The sequence below is a fragment of the Ailuropoda melanoleuca genome, chromosome 8 (assembly GCF_002007445.2).
Source record: "Ailuropoda melanoleuca isolate Jingjing chromosome 8, ASM200744v2, whole genome shotgun sequence".
NCBI lineage: Eukaryota > Metazoa > Chordata > Mammalia > Carnivora > Ursidae > Ailuropoda > Ailuropoda melanoleuca.
In genome coordinates this window covers 18956283-18975354 of record NC_048225.1, presented here as the reverse complement: position 1 = coordinate 18975354, position 19072 = coordinate 18956283, and the positions used below count along the sequence as shown (strand labels likewise).

At 39.0% G+C, this 19072-nt stretch overlaps 1 protein-coding gene across 1 annotated transcript; it reads left to right on the top strand.

Annotated features, from left to right (window-relative positions):
* Positions 1-11428: 11428 nt before the first annotated feature.
* On the top strand, positions 11429-12397 carry LOC109488528 (olfactory receptor 6X1). The gene has a single exon (XM_019793394.1). The coding sequence runs from the start codon at positions 11459-11461 to the stop codon at positions 12395-12397; it is 939 nt and encodes a 312-aa protein (XP_019648953.1). The 5' UTR covers positions 11429-11458.
* The last annotated feature ends 6675 nt before the right edge of the window (positions 12398-19072 follow it).

Below are 19072 nucleotides of genomic sequence, written 5' to 3'. Positions count from 1 at the left end.
TGACCATCGGTGTTAGCTAATTAGCTTTATCCAGAGGAAGAACAAACTTCTTACATCTTTTTGACAGGAGATAGTTTTGTAACTTGGAGTAAGGTACCCAAGGAAGTTAGACTCCTGCCCTCCCACAGAAACTGTGAGATAGAGCATTATTACCCCTATTGTTTACATTTCAAAGGGATAGTTCTCAGGTCCTTGAGAAAGACATTTCTGAGTCATAAAGCTGAGAAGAGGCTTATTTAGCTTCTAAAAAATTTATACACATTTCAAAGAGACAAAGAAAGAAGTTATAATTCAATGTTTTCTAAAGTAAATACCCCATAAATGGGAGAAGAGAGAAGTCCCTTCCCTTGTTTTCAACAGGGAGAATTAAGCCTCTTGTTTTTTGTGTTTTATTTATTCTTACACCACATATTCTGGTGCTTNTCAACAGGGAGAATTAAGCCTCTTGTTTTTTGTGTTTTATTTATTCTTACACCACATATTCTGGTGCTTGCTAGAAAAATCTAGCAAGCTAGAAAAGAACAGTCCTGTTCTTTCAGGTCATGACATCCAAGTGAGTCAGCCAGGTGAATATTCCCAGAAACAATTCTTACAGCCATTTGTTTCCATTGTAACAAAGTTCTTCATTTAACCCTGGTCTTCTCATTCCCAGAGCAAGCAAGCACCCTGGGACAGGGGAAAGATCACTGGATCAGGAGAGTGGACAAGCATGGCTTGTCCTGTATTGGGAACATCGCAGTCTCCTTGTCCTGATAAGCCAACCCGACCTACCAGATTTCTCACATACGGTGATTTTTTTTCCTCCTCAGAGTTTACAGATTGCTTCTCTGTAATTCACTTCATTCAGGGACCATCTCAACTTCCAAATATACTTACAAATATTCCAATTTTGAATGGACTTTGAACTGTTTCCCATTATAGCTCCCAGACCTGAATCACATCAAGATATATGATCTAACAATTTGATTTAAATATCCAAATATTATAAGACAGATGAGAAGTTTGCTGAATACTATATGACAAAAAGTTGGTGAAGTCAAAATATATAGATGAGTTCAGTAGGGTTTTATTATATTATTCCACACGTGGACCTAAAGAATTCTCATTTAAACAAGATGTCTAACTGAATGTATTTTAGTCATTATTGGGACTGACCAGCTTTATATAAAAGAAAGAATAAGTTATGAAAAACTGAGACCTTCCCTTCAGGACTAAAAGACAAGGGGAAGGGGGAAGAAGGAGACAGAGAAGACAAGAATGTGTAGTCATAAAAGGCAGGAGAGAAGAGCATTCCAAAAAAAGAGGTAGTCAGTGGTACTGACTACTACAGATTGTTTTGGGGGGAAAAATGCACTAAGAAAATCCTTTCAGATTTGAAAGATAATTTAAAAATTTAAGAATGATCTTGGGTATATAAATTCAGTAAATTATGAAATGGAAACTAAACCTCAGAAAACTAAAGATGGGCAAACAAACAGAGGTGAAGTTACATATTATTTAAGAAATTTTGCAGTAAAATAAGTCCAAGACAGCTAGGCAGTCAAAATTTTGTTTTGTTTTGCTTTAAAAGAGAATTGTGCCTTCTTAAGGGAGAAGTCAAGAGTTAATTTGGTGAGGGGAAGGGAGGTACTGTAGCCAAAGAAAGTAGAATATTGGATGAAGGATGCTCTGAGAGATGACAAGAAAAGAGTATCAATAATACTAACAATAAAACCAATACTAACAATAATAACAGCACATATATAGGATATGTGATTCTTCTTTTCACTTCTGCTAGAGAAAAACCTTCCTTCTGTAAGATCAGCATCTGTTCCCCTCCTCATACTGCCTTCCTTGCTTTTGAACTATCTCATGTCTCTTCAATTATGAATAAATCATCTGTTGGGTACCACTGCACTTTCAAATTTCCATTCCATTATTTTGGAAGAATCCAATAAGCAACAATGACAAAATAATCCTACTAGACCAAACTTCCAACCACAAACACATAAGAAAAACTAGGGAAAAAAACCATGACACAGCTATTTTCAGGCACTGGACAAGAACTCAAGGATGGAGATCCATGAAAGAAGGGAAACAAATTAGTTGAACGTTAAAATAGTCAGGGCTCTCCACCTGGAGGTGTCTGTTAGACAACACTGAAGGGCAAACCCAAGCAAGGCACAGCAGGTAGAGGAACAGAGTTCAGAGTTCAAAGAGACTAAAGCAACTGAGGGGCAGAATATGAAAAAGAAAAATCTTCAGAAATCTGCAAAGGAGTGTGTTCTAGTTTATAGCTGAAAATAATAAGCTGTACACGCATGCACAGGTTGAGACTCCACAAGCCCAGGCAAAGAACAACTATGAGAGAAAGAACAGCTACTGGGGAGGTGAATACTGAACAACAGAGCTTGCAGAGAGTTAGATGTTTGAGACCCAAGCAATCAGAATGGAAGGACCTCATTGAACACCCAGTGCCTTAGAAACCATATGTTTTAGCAGTAGAGAGAAATTAGCTCTAAAATGAAGCTTACTCCACTGTGACCCAACAAAGCTTCAAAAGAAAATCTTGAAATAATCAGGTAAATTTACAAATAAATTGACAGTTTGTCAGTACCAACTACAATACACTTTAAAGAAAGAAAACAAGACACAGAATTCAACAAGAATCATAATGTCCAACATCCAACCAAAACTTACTAGANAAAATAAAAAAAAAAAAAAAAAAAAAAAAAGGAAATGTGATCCAAAATGAAAAGGAGTATCAGTCAATAGGAACCCACCCAGAAATAACAGAGATGATAGAATTATCAGGCAGAGAATTTGAAATAGCTATGGTAAATATTTTGTAAGATTCTTTTTTTAATGTGAACATAATGCGGAAAAAAATGGAAGATTAAAAAATACATAAATGTAACTGAAAAGCATATAGAGCTGAAGTGAAAATTTTCCTAATGTGTTTAATAGCTGTTTAGACTTCACAAGAAAAGAATTTGAAGACTAAGTATAAAAACTATCCAAACTACATGTCATAGGAATAAAAACTAAACATAGTAATAAAAACTAAAAACAAAATAAATAGAGCTTCAGTGGCTTTTGGAGACCACCCAACAATCTAATGCATGTATAACTGGAGGATAAAAAAAGGTTGAGAGCAGAAAAAAATATTTGAAGAAAAAAATTCAAAGACATAATGACAAAAATTTTTCAAAATTGGATGGAAAATATAAATTTACCTGTTCACAAAGCTTGAGAAACACCAAGCAAAACACACAAAACGAAATTACATCTACACGTATCATAATTAAATTTCCAAAAATCAGTGATAGAAATTGTTTGGACAACCAGAAATTAAGGGACGCCTGGGTGGTGCAGTCGTTAAGCATCTGCCTCCGGCTCAGGGCGTAATCCCGGCATTCCGGGATGGAGCCCCACATCAGGCTCCTCCTCTGGGAGCCTGCTTCTTCCTCTCCCACTCCCCCTGCTTGTGTTCTCTCTCGCTGGCTGTCCGTCTCTGTCAAATAAATAAATAAAATCTTTTTAAAAAAAATTAAAATACTCACCACACACACCCACACATTAAAACACATGTTATATAAATATGGAAATATACATAATACATTGTTTATGTCTCATGAGAACCATGCAAGTCAGAGGACAATGGAACAATATCTTTAAACTGCTTGGGCTTGGGGCTGGACTGGAATAAACTGTCTAGAATTCTTTATGCAGTAAATATATTCTTCAAAATGAAAGGTATGTAAATAATTTTCACAAAAGCAAAAACAGAAAAATTTTTGCTGTGAGACCTGCACTACAAGTAATGTTAAAAATTAACTCAAAATGGGGCATCTGGGTGGCTCAGTCAATTAAGCATCTGCCTTCCACTCAGGTCATGATCCCAGGTCCTGGGATAGAACCACACTTCAGGCTCCCTGCTCAGCAGGGAGTCTGCTTCTCCCCCTCCCTCTGCCGCTCCCTCTGCTTATGCTCTCTTGCTCTCTCTCTCACTCAAATAAAATCTTTTTAAAAAATGAGCTAAAAATGGATCATACACTTCAACATCTAAAAGAAAACAGAAAATCTTTACAATCTTGGGATATGCAAAGATTTCTTAGGCAGGATACAAAAAAATAAATAAATAAATGAAACATAAGAAGGAAAAAATTAATTAGATTTCAAAAATTTAAAACTTTCATGTATCAAAATATATTATTAAAAAAGTATTGGGATGCCCAGTAGTTTAGTCGGTTAAGCATCCAACTCTTGATCTCAGCTCAGGTCTTGATCTCAGGGTCATAAGTTCAAGCCCCATGTTGGGTTCCACACTGGGCATGGAGCCTACTTTAAAAAAAAATTATTAGGCTGGCTCAGTCCATTAAGCATCTGCCTTCAGCTCAGGTGATGATTCCAGGGTCCTAGGACCAAGGCCCTCATTGGGTTCCCTGCTCAGCAGGGAGCCTGCTTCTCCCTCTCTTGCTCCCCTGCTTGTGCTCTCTCTGTCAAATAAATAAAGAAAATCTTTTAAAAAAATTATTAGTAAGCCACAAACTGGGAAAAAATCTCATTTTTTTTATCTCACAAAGGACTTGTATCTAGAATAAAGAACTTATGTGACAATAATAAAAGGAAAATTAATCTAATTTTTAGTGAATAAAATATTTAAATTAATTCTTCACAAAAAATAAATATATGAAGTCAATAAACATATGAAAATTTGCTCAATATCACTAGTCATCACAGAAATGAAAATTAAATTAACAATGAGAAAGCCCTACCCATAAAATAATGTCTTTTTTTAATTGACAATAACAAATATTGATAAAACATGGAGCACCTGGAACTCTCGTATGTTGGTTGATGGGACAACAAAATGGTGAGATCTCACTGGAGAACAATTCGGCTCTTTCTTAAAAAATTAAACATACACTTACCTCATACTCAGGAAATTCATCTAACATTTATTTATCTAAAATAAATAAAAACATATGCTCACAAAAAGATTCCTGTTTGCCATGGCTTTATTCATATAATTGAAACTGAAACCATTCAAAAGTTCATCAACCACTGAATGAATAAATAAGGTGTGGTATGTTCATGAAATACNTATGCTCACAAAAAGATTCCTGTTTGCCATGGCTTTATTCATATAATTGAAACTGAAACCATTCAAAAGTTCATCAACCACTGAATGGATAAATAAGGTGTGGTATGTTCATGGAATATGGGAATGTGCAGGGAAGGAAAACTTTCCCTCTCTTCCTTTCTAGTTTCTTTGGCTAGTCTAATAATTAAATTGACTTAAGACAGATTAAGAAGAGAAAAAAAACAAATTTAAATCTCGTATGTACAGGAGCTCATAAAAATACAAGATGCAAAGAAGTGACCAAACAAGGCAGCTTTTATATCTTTTAGATAAAGAAACAATAAATTTGTGAGGAACTGACAAGACAGAGAAGTTTGGGCTTGGGGAGGTCAATTGGTAAAGTAACAATGATTGTTTTTATAGCTTTCTTGGCCCTAAATTCTCCATCTCTAGTGATAAGGATGTCTCTCTTCCTCCTGGTTCAGGGAGGATACACCTCACATGGGAGATTTGTTTCCTGCTTTCAGGGAGACAAGGGAAGTTCAGAGTGCCCTTCTTACACTGGCCACTTCTTAAGTAATTTTAATTTTAAATAATCGATATACCAATGTGCTATGTCTGGGGATAGCCTGCCCTGAACCGTATCAAATACTACTCAGCAATCAGAAGGAATGAACATTTTATATTTGACAATAGAGGTGAATCTCAAAAATCATTTGCTAAGTGAAAAGCATTTAGACACAAAAAAATATACAGATTGTATGAATTCACTCATATAAAATCATACAGAAGTCAAGCCTCATCTGTAGCCAAAGAAATCAGAGCAGTGGTTGTAGGGGTGGGAGGGAAGGTGTTGAGGGAGACTAACTGAAAGTGGGCACAAAGAAACTTTTTGGAGCACTGAGAACATTCGAAATCTTAATTGAAGTGGTGATTCCATGGATATACACATCTGTCAAAACCCACTGAACTGTGCATTTTATTCTATGCGAACTATACCTCATGAAAGTTTTTTTTTTAATTACAATTCCAACTCTATTTTCTCATTTTGCAGAGGGTTCCCCAACTAGTTATGCTTGCTATATCCATCAACTCTCTGTTGACCCTCAAGAGTTCAAAACCCCATCTTTTCACTTATCACCATAAGATAATTTACCCAAAAAGTCGTACAATTCTACGCCATTCACTCGGGCACTTGTGCATACCTGGCCACTTGTCACATTATTCCTTGTCATAAATTTCCTACCCTTGATTCAACTTAGTTCAATCAAGGATCCCATTTACTTAAGAAACCACTGATTTTTCTTCTTGCAGAAACTGAGAAATCCAAGATCTAAAACCCAGAAAACCATGGAGTCTCTGATTTTGATTAATTATCTCCGGAGTGGAGGTATGATTGGTCCCAATTAGAATTTAGAAAACTGCCAGTGTCCCACCTTGACTTATGGATAAACTTTTAGCGAGACTTTGTTTTCTCCTGGGAGTCTCTGGAGCACATCTATGGAGACTGATGTCCCAGAGGAAGCTAGGCAAGTGCCCCACTAACAAACTGCTGAGTTGAGAGAAGAAATCTTGACCTAGTGCGAACTGATCTATTAATCACTTTCAACAAAATTCTCTTAAACGCTGAAGCAATCTTGCTATTTCTTGAAAGCTTTATGAATGGAATTCAGCAATGCATAACAGCACTCATCTTAAATTTTAGAGAGATTCATTTTCCTGGTACAAAAAAGAAGGAAATTTTCTGTTTCAATTCTGTGCATTTATAAGAATATCTTTCCTTTCCTTTCAGTTCTCTCGTGGATAAGGAAGCACCTCAGGACCAGAAGTGTTTCCCTGGGAATCATCAGTGCTGTGAGTATTGCTTTGCTACAGAGAAACAAAGAGTACCATTCTGGGTAAAGTGTTGCTCTTCTGTAGAATGAATAGCTACGGCTAGCCTTGATGCCCTGAAGCCTTGAAACAAATTCCAATTAATGCATCTCGGTCTCATATAGAAACGTCTTAACCCTGACTGGACTTGGACCAGCAAGCAGTCTTAATTCACTGCATTTTACCCACGACCATCAATCCTTGGGATGAATTTCAAACTGGCTGCTTTTCTTTGCACTCCAGTTTTGCACAGTCCCCCAAATAGTGATTCTTGATGCACTTCCCTTTGTGCAACTTATAGAGTATAATCCAGGAGCCTCTGTACCTGGTTGAACACTATTGGCATCTTCAAATGCACAACATGATCAAAGTCTTGAAAAATTGAAAGTGTCAGCAACAGTTTAAAAAAAAAAAAAAAGGAAGAAGTAAACAAACAAAAGATGAGGCTTGGGACATGTTGCCCTTAGCCCAGACTCAGAAAAGATATATGTTAGTACCCTTCTACTTTTCTTTTTCTTTTGAGACAATGAAAGTTTAAGAAAAATGAAGGATGCTTGATTGCCACAACATAGCTCAGAAAAAAAAAAATGATTCCACTCTACCTCAAACCATTGAGCATCAAGTGGGTTAAGAAAGCTCTCTGTTGGGGCGCCTGGGTGGCACAGCGGTTAAGCGTCTGCCTTCGGCTCAGGGTGCGATCCCGGCATTACAGGATCGAGCCCCACATCAGGCTCCTCTGCTATGAGCCTGCTTCTTCCTCTCCCACTCCCCCTGCTTGTGTTCCGTCTCTCGCTGGCTGTCTCTATTTCTGTTGAATAAATAAATAAAATCTTAAAAAAAAAAAAAAAGCTCTCTGTCCTCTGGGCAGTCTGGAGATCAGGGAGAATAACCAGAACACAGTAAGAAACACGAAGCCTGATTAGGGAAAGATGGAGCAGAAAGGTCTGCACGCAGCAAAATTTACATAAAGGCTGGAAGCAGCAGCGGACTCGGAGACAAATTATTTAGCAAACAGTCCCTGTTATGTCTCCAGCCTTTGAAATATAACAGTAGCAATTTATAAACATATACATGTATCAGTATACATAAACTCATAGGTAACTGGGGACACAGTGTCAACAAACTATCCATTTATATAATCCTTCAGAAAATCTCTTTTGAGGGCTTATTTTATGCCAAGCCCATGCTTAGGCCCTACAGATATTACTGTTGCCTTCAAGGCCTTAGAGTTTGTGGAGGAAGCCAAACAAACTATAAATACAATTTTGTAAGCATTCAGAAATGGAAATGCCCAGGGGGTCACGGTGGGGGGGTAGGTAGGAGTAGCACCAGAGCTAGACTGGAGATGGGAAGTCAGGGAAGGCTTCCCATGACATGGTTCCTCGGCTGGGGTCTAGAAGTCAGATAGGACTTAGCCAAATGCTGGAGAGATTGGCGGGGGTGGGGGAGGCTTCTAGGCCAAGGTAACAGCATGCACAGTGATTAAGTGACGAGAGGATGGCACCTTCAGGCAGCCAGAGCAGGGGCCAGCAAACTGTTGCTGTAAAGGGCCAGCCTGATCATGAGTATTTTAGGCTTTGGGGGTCCTAGAGTCTCTGCCATATGTCCTCAACTCTGCCATCGTAGCACCAAAGCATCCACAGGCAATAGGTAAACAAATTAGTGTGGTTCCAGGGAAATCTTATTTACAGAGAATTAGTCAAACTCTAAACTTGGGTAACTCAATAAGCACAAGGCATGGAATGGGGAAGGAAAATGGCAGATCAGGCTGGAAGATCAGGTGAGGTAAGACTGGATCGTCAACCCCTTGAATGTCACACCAAAGAGTCTGGATGCTACCACCCTCAAGGTTCCGAGGAGTGACATGGTCAGAATTGTGTTTGAGAAGGACCACTCTTGCTACAGTTTGGAGCATGGATAGGAAAGAGTATGACAGATCAGGAGACAGGGAGTACAGTTAGGAGGCTGTCCTGACCCTAATGAAAGATAATGACATGAACAAAAATAGCCTCGAAGAGACAGAAGGAACAGATTAGAAAGTAAGGAGGTAAAACGAACAGGACAATTCCTGATTGCTATGGGGAGATGAGGAGGAGCGCCATATGACTCTGTATGTCGTGACTTCTCCGAAGGAAAAGAAAAAGAGTCTAGACTATATAGTTAAATCTGGTAAGCATGTCGACTGCAATGTTTAATCCAGTATTTTAACTTTATCCCCTTAGCTTCCTAAGGTTACTTTCCTGTCTTTCTCTGAATATTGCTTTTACCTGCTAACTCACGCCATCTGACCTTTCTCGAAATCTCACAAAACTTCACATGTGCTCACAACCCAATCTAGTTGGCAGTCCAGACAGTCGACACCATTGCTGGGACTCCTGGATCCTTGTGGTGCCAAAACCAAGTCACGGTCTCTTACAAAAGTACACAGAGTCTCTATCTCCTTGTATATGCCTTGCTTTGTCACTGGATACATAGCAGCGCTGTGTGTGACCAGAATCTCAACGGAGCCCATTCAGTTACCACCTGCAGGCTCTTCCTCCATGAAGCATAGATACATGTGTATGTGTGTTGGCGAGGAAGGTGACACCGTATTTTCCACACATACACATTTGCACAAATTCGCAAACTCCCTGACTCAAAATTCTCTCCTCCAAGAGTCTCATGAACCCATCATGACTTACAGGAGGCCTGCCCCACCTGTTAGTTGATCAGAAGTGTCTGGACCAGCCCAACTCCCAGCTCCAGCTCCAGCTCCAGCTCCAGCTGAATTCTCTGCTTTAGTCCTAGTTCACAAACTGCAGGCCTTGTCTGGAATGCATTTTCCCTCCCCACCCCACTCTCTTTTCGTATTGAATGCCTCTAGACTCAGCTTAAGCATCTCCTTCTCTGGAAAACCTTCTCAACCCTTCCCCAGGCTGGGTAATGGGTCTCTCTGGGTGTTCCCAAAACAATCTGTGTACAACTCTACACTATCTACTCACTGGGTTATGTTGTAATTATTATACACCGTCTCTCTCCCTATTTAAATGATAAGCTCCTTAGTCCTCTAGGAGGACTTGGAACATAGGAAGCTCTCAGCAAATGTTTATGGAATATATAGGTTTAATTCTCCCAATTGTGGAATGGTTAGCCCTTAGAAATTTTGTATTAAGCAGGACAGACTGCCACTCCCTTCTGAGTAGGGAATGAAGATAAATCTGTTTCTGCCCCATTCTGAGGGATTCATGGCTGGCAGTACTGACCATCAGCAGAAATTCAAATACTTCTCTTCTCTTATAGTCTCATGGGAAATAACTGAAGCTTTTGACTTAATAGGCAAAAAAATAATCTTTTCCTGGTCTAGAAAAGAGGTGGGAGGAAATGGAAATATTTTTCTCCTCTAGGCTCTCAGAGAATTCTTGTTCTCTCTTATGAGGATAGAACCAAACCGCATATCAATGAACGATGAGCCGCTTCTTTCATGCGAAGTTTCCCACACTTTGAAAATGGGGCAATTCATTTCATAGCAATTGACCTTACCCACTGCAAAGAAGAACCATGTGGAAGAATATCTTCAATAAGAGAGGAAGTAGTGTTACTGTTTTCCAGTGAATTTTAAGAGAACAGAAAGAAAGTTCTCAACCTATGGATTTGCATATGCAAATAGGAATGCTTTGCTTGGTATGGAAAGATACTTAGTCATAAAGGAAGGTTTTGGTAGGGATGTGCTTTCCAGGATCCAGTTTGTTATCTCAAGCATTTGCTAGCCTTTTTACTTTTTTAGTTTCATGTCTATGGATCTTTATCCAGTATACGGTGATTAGGTACTTCTGCATATTAGGCCTTAATTCAGCTGGTCCTGGCATTTTGAATTACAGCTTAGTACATTTTCCTACTTGCTTAGCAATTTTATTCATTTCACTTGAATGTTTTTTAGTCTCCTTTGTTAAGAGTCTGAATTAGAATTTGGAAGCGGATTCTTGAGAAAAACATCTGCTCTATTATCGAAGTTGTATTTCACCGCTAATATATAACAGCAATGATTTTTAGTCGTATAAGTACACACACAGAGATGGGGGGGATTGTAAAATCAGCTTTCTTAAACATATTTGTAATATAAATCAAGAATTTCTTTTGGAATATAATAGGGGGGTGTGGATTATTTCTTATGAGCCCACAGCGCAGTTTATGCAGATATACCCTTATATACACTTTTAAAAAATCATATGGATTATTGACAGTTAAACCATGTTGCAGGGATTATTCTCATAGCTGTATATGGATGGAAAAGTATTTTTCCACTCATCAAGTGTACTTGGCACTTTCAAAGTCCATTAAAAGATGGTTTAGCTGGCAAAAGGACAAGCCCAATCCTGAGTAAGAAAGGCGTGCTGAGGATATATATTTGTATGCGAAGGAGGGGGAGTGTCCTGAAGGATCTTAAATAGAATCAGAATCCTCCTTTTTTGTGTCCACCCTGTGTTTGAGCATGAAATCTGATGAAACTACTTTCTTGCTTGTCTTTCTAGAGTATCAAGGGACATGAGAAATGGCACGACAATCACAGAGTTCATCCTCCTAGGCTTTCCTGATATCCAAGGACTACAGATCCCTCTTTTTATAGTCATCTTTTTCATCTACATATTAACCCTTGCAGGCAATGGGCTCATAATTGCCATTGTCTGGGTGGAGCCTAGGCTACAAATACCAATGTACTTCTTCCTCTGTAACTTGTCTTTCCTGGAGATCTGGTACACCACCACAGTCATCCCCAAACTGTTGGAAACTTTTGTGGTGGCAAGAACAGCTATCTGCATCCCCTGCTGCCTACTACAAGCCTTCTTTCACTTTTTCCTGGGCACCACTGAGTTCTTTATCCTCACCGTCATGTCTTTTGACCGTTACCTGGCCATCTGCAAGCCCCTTCGCTACCCCACCATTATGACCACCAACCTCTGCCTGCAACTTGCCCTCAGTGCTTGGGTGGTAGGCTTTACCATTGTCTTTTGTCAGATGCTACTGCTCATCCAGTTGTCCTTCTGTGGCAATAATGTCATCAATCATTTCTACTGTGATGTTGGTCCCATTCTGAAAGCAGCCTGCTCAGACACAAGCATTCTGGAGCTCCTGGGTCTTTTGGCGACAGTTCTGGTGATCCCAGGGTCACTCTTCTTCACGATGATTTCTTATATCTATATTCTGTCCACCATCCTACAGATCCCTTCAGCCACTGGCCGACAGAAGACTTTCTCTACTTGTGCCTCTCACCTGACAGTAGTCTCCCTGCTCTATGGTGCTGTTTTGTTCATGTACCTGAGACCCACAACACACTCTTCCTTTAAGATTAATAAGGTGGTGTCAGTGCTAAATACTATCCTCACACCCCTTCTGAATCCCTTTATTTATACAATTAGAAACAAGGAGGTGAAAGCAGCCCTAAGGAAGGCAATGGCTTGTCCAAAGACTCATCATCCACAGTAAAACATGCAACACATCGAAATGAACGCAAGGCAGATATGAAAATTACATGTGAAAGAGGACCGTGGAGAAGATAAAGATGTAAAAGCAAACTATGATGATTAAAGTCTCCTGTAAGAATTTGTTATGTATAAATGAACCAGGAGTCCTTCAAAAGAAATGAACTCATTCTCCAACAAGGAAATCCCAGAATACCTTCAGATGCATCAAGTAGAAACCACAAAAGTCAAGGGCAACTGTCATTAACTTTAAAAAAAAATGTAAGGAATCCTGTCTCCCTCTTTGTTTATAACTCTTCTTGCCTCATTTCCTTGTCAAAGGCATAAACCATCCCACGCATTTTCTCAGTACTTAGTTTCTTCACTGTAGAAGTCCCTTGTAGGCTCCTAATCAATTCTAATGGGTCTTCCAAAAATGTTTTAAATAAACCAAGTTTTTGTTTGATAATGTGTTAATAAGGGGACTTCCATTTTAATAGAATAGAAATGTCTACATACACCTAAATGTATTTATTCCCAGATAATACCAAAACTTGAGGACATCATGTGAAAATTTCCAATTGGATTAGGCCAGTTCCTACGCTTCACTCTAGGTAGGCCAGGTGCCTAGGAAACCAAAAGAAGTCTGAGAGCCAATGAAACTATGAAGGCTTTCTTGCTGGAAAACTCAGCCCCAAGGTTACATTAAGGACAGGGCTTGAATGTAAGGTTATCCTGTAAGGTCCTTCAAGGCAAAGACAAACCCATTCATTTAGCCATGTTCTCAGGCAAGACATTTGCCAGAAAAAGTTTTCTACAGAATGATGATGCAGGTGAGTCATAGTTTGTAATAATGAGTATTATACATGCCCCTCTTCCCACGGCACAGAAAGTCTATCATTAAAAGCCCATTAAACTGTGATTTTTTTTAAAAAGGGATTATTGCACATTCCTTTTAATATTGCATTGAAAATTGCAAGAGAAAAACAACGTGTAATGAGGTGAAAATGTTATTATCTCAACTGTCCGATCTGATTTTATCTTAGAGAGGAGCTGTCTTGGGGCCAGGCAGATGAAATTGGTCATTTGAAGGTGCAGAGAGAGACCCTAAGGATGAATATTATCAAGAAACCTATCATCAAAAGAATGGTTTAAATTGCCCTGAATGAGAAAATCTGGGTAATATCTAAGTGCTCCTCAGAGAGGAAAATGGTAAAGAAAGTAAAGAAAGGAGAAATGAGCCAAAAAGAAGAGCAGAAAAGTCTATGGAAAGGAGCCAGTGGAAATTCTCCAAAGTTGGGGAGCCTACAGAGCATTTTAAAAATGGAGATGCCTATCCTCAATTTGAGGCCACATTTCTATGCTGTTCAACTGTCTTCCCCTTGAACCTTCAGTAAAGTCTCCTACACTACCAAACATGTGTGTGAACAGCATGTGTATGTTGCATGCGTCACATATGTGTATGTTGTGTGTGTAATTCAAGGAAGAACTGAGTTTCTTGTCTGTACTGATGTGGCTTGAATTAGAGACAGCCCATAGAAAAATTCATAGCAATGGCCACAGAATATGCAGAAATTTTAGGAAGAACTTCAGACTTTCATTGGCTTGGGCATGGCTCCAGGTAACCTCTATCTAAGGGAATTGAGACACCTGGTTATATTATTACTTAAAGACATTTTTTAAATCTGCTTTCAAGTTTCACAGATATTAGTTTCCCTGGGTCTAGCCTCTTGCCTTAAGAGTTACCTGTTTGATGACAGACAGAAGGTAACATAAAACACGTTGACAGATCTTTTTTTTTTTTTTAAAGATTTTATTTATTTATTCGACAGAGATAGAGACAGCCATCGAGAGAGGGAACACAAGCGGGGAGTGGGAGAGGAAGAAGCACGCTCATAGCAGAGGAAGCCTGATGTGGGGCTCGATCCTGTAACGCCGGGATCACGCCCTGAGCTGAAGGCAGACGCTTAACCGCTGTGCCACCCAGGCGCCCCGATGTTGACAGATCTTATAATGGAGAGAACAAATGTGAGGGTACCACCTGACTCCAATTTATGAAAATCAAAATAAACACCATTTATTCATCATTCACGCATTTTTCATATTTTATTGATGTATGGGTATCATGTCCCAAGCAATGTGCTGGTACTGATTCTGTTGAAAAAAACATTTTCTTAGTAGTCTGCCAGAAATTGAGTTCTAAGAGTTGGAAATACCAGAGTTGAAGAAGCCTATCAAACAAAGAAGCACCAACACCTGAACATCAAGAATGAAACGGGTTACAAGACTTCTAGGCAGCCCTGCCTTAGATCTTCACCAACATGGTCCCTCCAAAGTCACCAAGAAACATGTTGTCTATCTCCGGTGCCTGCAGAAGCCAGAGAGCTATTTTGAGGAAAAGGAGCCCTGGCCACAGAGAGAGACAACATGGGAAAGCTTGACTTTACATTGCCCCGTGTTTCCTAGGGCTCTAGAACCCAAATATCTTCCCCAAATGTATATGCCCCAGCTTTCTCCAAGAGAATAAGAAATTACACAAGAACTCATGCAAACAATATCATAAACAATCTCTTACTCAGATCCCTGGATATTAATTATTTTTCTACTACTGGTAACTCTAATGACAAGGTTGAGCTCTTGCATACAGCTGAGCCAAATCCTTGACAATGAGCTCGAGTTAATTTGTTCCTGAAAAATGTACACACTTAGGTAAAGCAGTTGTTTCCATGATGTGTTCCAAGAATACATTAGTTATTAAAAGCAGGTTTCAAGTATTCAAACTGGGGGACATACAGAGTTAGACAAAGTTAAACAAGTTCCTTCATGACTCAACTTCTCAGAACCTTTAACGCTATGTTGAAAAAATTTCTAACTCCCAAGCTTATGTATATAAAACTCCCTGTTATATCATCGTGGTTTTATGAAGAACTGTGCCCACTATTACTGATGTAAACCAGAGCAATGACCATTTCAAAAGGAGACTTTACAATCCTCTCCTCAACCAATCGATGGTGGCCTCCTGTTCCTGCCTTGTTTGAGCAAAGCTTCCTTTCCTTATCTAGGATCTAGCCCTTCCCTTGTAACTCAGAAGGACCAAAGTCACTTTTGAGTAATACAGCTCTCCCTTACCTGTCAAGTAATAAATTCAGCTTTACTTTTTCAGTGCTAATAATCTTCACATGCATTAGAAACTCCCAAGAGGAAGATAGAGAATATGCCTTTCCCAAGCTTACCCAGCTACAGACCACTTTTCTCAATGCGCCTTAGACTAAAGCTTTCCTGCCATTTTCCTTAAGGTGTATCCAAAGTCATCTCAGTTTTTATCGGGCTCTTATAATTCCACGATATTCGTAAATGACCAACCAACTTGGAGCTAAAATTTTTAAACTCCAATACAAGAAAAGCTGGAATACACAAAGAATTGGACATGGTTACATATTTACCTAAGCATCTAGTGCCTGACCAAGTGGCTCACCACCACTTTGAATTATGTATTCTCCTTGCAAGTTTAAATGAGTCCAATTATAAAAATGCCGTTTACACATAACTCTTCCAGAACCATCACTTTCTGTACCTGGTATTCAGCTAGTCTCAGACTGAACAATTAAAAGAGTAGAATGGCACACTCTTTCAGATGAGACCGCTCCACTAATATCTCCTGCCATTTCTTTGATTTTTGGAAAATAGTCTCTCTCTTCCAATTGCAGAATTTTCCTAATAATTAGTTTTTTGCTCTTCATTAAATACTGTTAAAAAAAATAACAGCCTAATGCCCCCGTCTCCACACTACGGCTTTAGTCCAAGCATTTGACCTACAATAATAACTTTATAAATCACCTTTCCACATTCACTCTTGAACCCCTTCATTCTTCTCCGTGGCCAGAAGGATCTTATAAAAATGTATACCTAATCATGTAACTTAATTAAAATCCTTCAATGGCTTCCCATTAGCTGTAGCAGATAATGCTTAATTTAGTCTATAAGACCTTTGGTCTGTCAGATCTGATCCCTGTTCACAATACCAGGTCCATCTTATATATTCTCTATTGCTCTCTAGCTCTAGACACCTATCCTTTCAGTTTCTCCAATACCCTAAGCTCCTTTCCACCGCAGGACCCTTGCATACATGCTATTACCCATTACTTAAAATATTCTTTCTTACCCCACTTCCCACTCCCACCCCCAATCTCATCCTGCCCACTCATCCTTCAGAACTCTGCTCAAAGTTTACTCCTCAAGAATATTTCCCCTAACCACCTCTCTACCAGCACCATCACCAGGATTAGGACCTACAATCATAAGTAATTTATTCAAACATGTTTCTTTCCTCCGAAACACACACACCATGAGAAAGTTAGCTCCATGAGGACATGTTGTTCTCCACTGTATTCCATATACTACCACAGTGTCCCGCGATAGCAGTTACTCAATAAATAAACTGGACTGACAGAAAACCAATCACATCACATATGGATTATAATCTCTGTAGTTCTGTTATGCCAATATCCCACCTCTGTGTTTTAAAAGTATAAATGAATTACCATAGGCAGTATTAGATTAGAATCCGCAATTTATACCAATCACAAAAGTAAATTCAAAATCTAACCATAAAAAGGAGAGCAACAAAGTAGTAAAAGAAAATATAGGAGGAAACCCTGATTTTGATGTGGAAAAAATATTCTGAAATAAGACATGAAATTCAAAGCCACTGAGAGAAAAAGTGTATCAAATTTATCCAATTTGAACCTTTAAGACCATAAACAAAGTTAGAATGTAAGCTATAAAGTCAAAGAAAGTATTTGCAACATAGATATTAAATGATTACGATCAAGAATATGTAGCATTTAGGGGCGCCTGGGTGGCACAGCGGTTAAGCGTCTGCCTTCGGCTCAGGGCGTGATCCCAGCGTTGTGGGATCGAGCCCCACATCAGGCTCCTCCGCTATGAGCCTGCTTCTTCCTCTCCCACTCCCCCTGCTTGTGTTCCCTCTCTCGCTGGCTGTCTCTGTCTCTGTCAAATAAATAAATAAAATCTTTAAAAAAAAAAAAAAAGAATATGTAGCATTTAACAATGAATAAGAAAAAAATCCAATTGAGAAATGGGCAAACTCATAGGAAAATGACAAGCTACCAATAAACATACAAAGAATGTTCATTTTCATTCTTTTTTTATTAATTTTTTTATTATATTATGTTAGTCACCATAAAGTACACCCCTAGTTTTTGATGTAAAGTTCCATGGTTCATTACTTGCGTATAAGCATTTTCATTCTTAATCCTGGAAAGGAAATGTAAAATAATGAGACATCACGTTTTACCCATTTTACAAGTTTTTTTGAGAGACAGTGAGAGAGAGAGAGTGAGTGGGGCAGGGGGAGGTGGGGAGCAGGGGGCACAGGGAGAGGGAGAGAGAGAATCTTCAGCAGTGTCCCTGCTCAGGGCTCAATCCCACGACCCTGAGATCATGACCTAGGCCAAAACCAAGAGCTGGACGCTTAACCAACTGACCCACCCAGGCACCCCTCACTTTACAAGGTTAGCAACATAAAGTAGTGGCATGAATGTGGTGGGAAAATATTCTCATATATGGCTGTTAGGTCATAAATTGGTGCAATCTCTGGGGAGATAATTTGGTAGTATCGATTGAATGTATACAACCTAGGACCCAGTAACATTTTTTCTCTGTCCCAGAGTAACATTTGCATGTATGCGTGAAGATGTTTAGTATAGCATTGTTTGTGATAGTAACAATTATAAACAACACATATTATCCATAGCAAATGGCTAGTCACACTATAGAATGTTATGCAAAAAGTAGAATAAGGGAGCTCTGTATGTACTATGAACAGGTCTCCAAGGTACAATACTAGGAGAAAATAGCAAACTGAGGAATCTAACATGAACCCACACATATATGCACATGCACACAAAATAATATTATATGATTTCTATGAATACATATATATATATATTATATGTAAAAGTATAGAAAAGGGTCTGGAAGGTAAATACATAAGAATAAACGTTTGGTGAGAGAGATGAGGAAGCCAGCATCAGTAAAAGGTCATTAACTTTATCTGCAATATTTGAGATGTTTAGAATAACATTTATGTATCATTTATGAACTTAATATTTTAAAATATTAACCGAATCTATAACGAGAACATCTGGCACACAGTAGGCCTTCACAAACCATACATTCCTGTCCCTCCACCAAAAGTAATGAGTACCTTGGCTTCAAACACAATAGACTGATCCCAGTAACGTGTCCCATGAAAATGAAATGTGTAAGTCATAGTTGGGGGGAGAGAAGGCCCTCCCATGGCACGTGGAGAGTGGTAACTTCGGGGGTTCAAAGGACAGGGAGAGTAAAAAGGAAAATAGCAGAGATCACTGACCCAGATACAAATGAACGAATGAGATCAGGGAGGTCAGTCTTAATGAAACACAAAGACATGCTCCAAGGAAAACAGAAGAGAACAGGATACGGACTACTCCGTTCCAAAGAATTCGCAGGCAATATAGCCCTTAGCTCTCAGAGCAAGGGTATTATTACACCCATTTTAGAAGATGAACACTGAACTTTGGAGGGGTAGAGGGGTTTGCCCGAGGCCCCACAACTGCTCATGAATGCAAGAGCCAAACCCCAAACTGCTCTCTTTGCTACCCTGCTTCGCGGACAATCAAGAAAAACAAGTAGA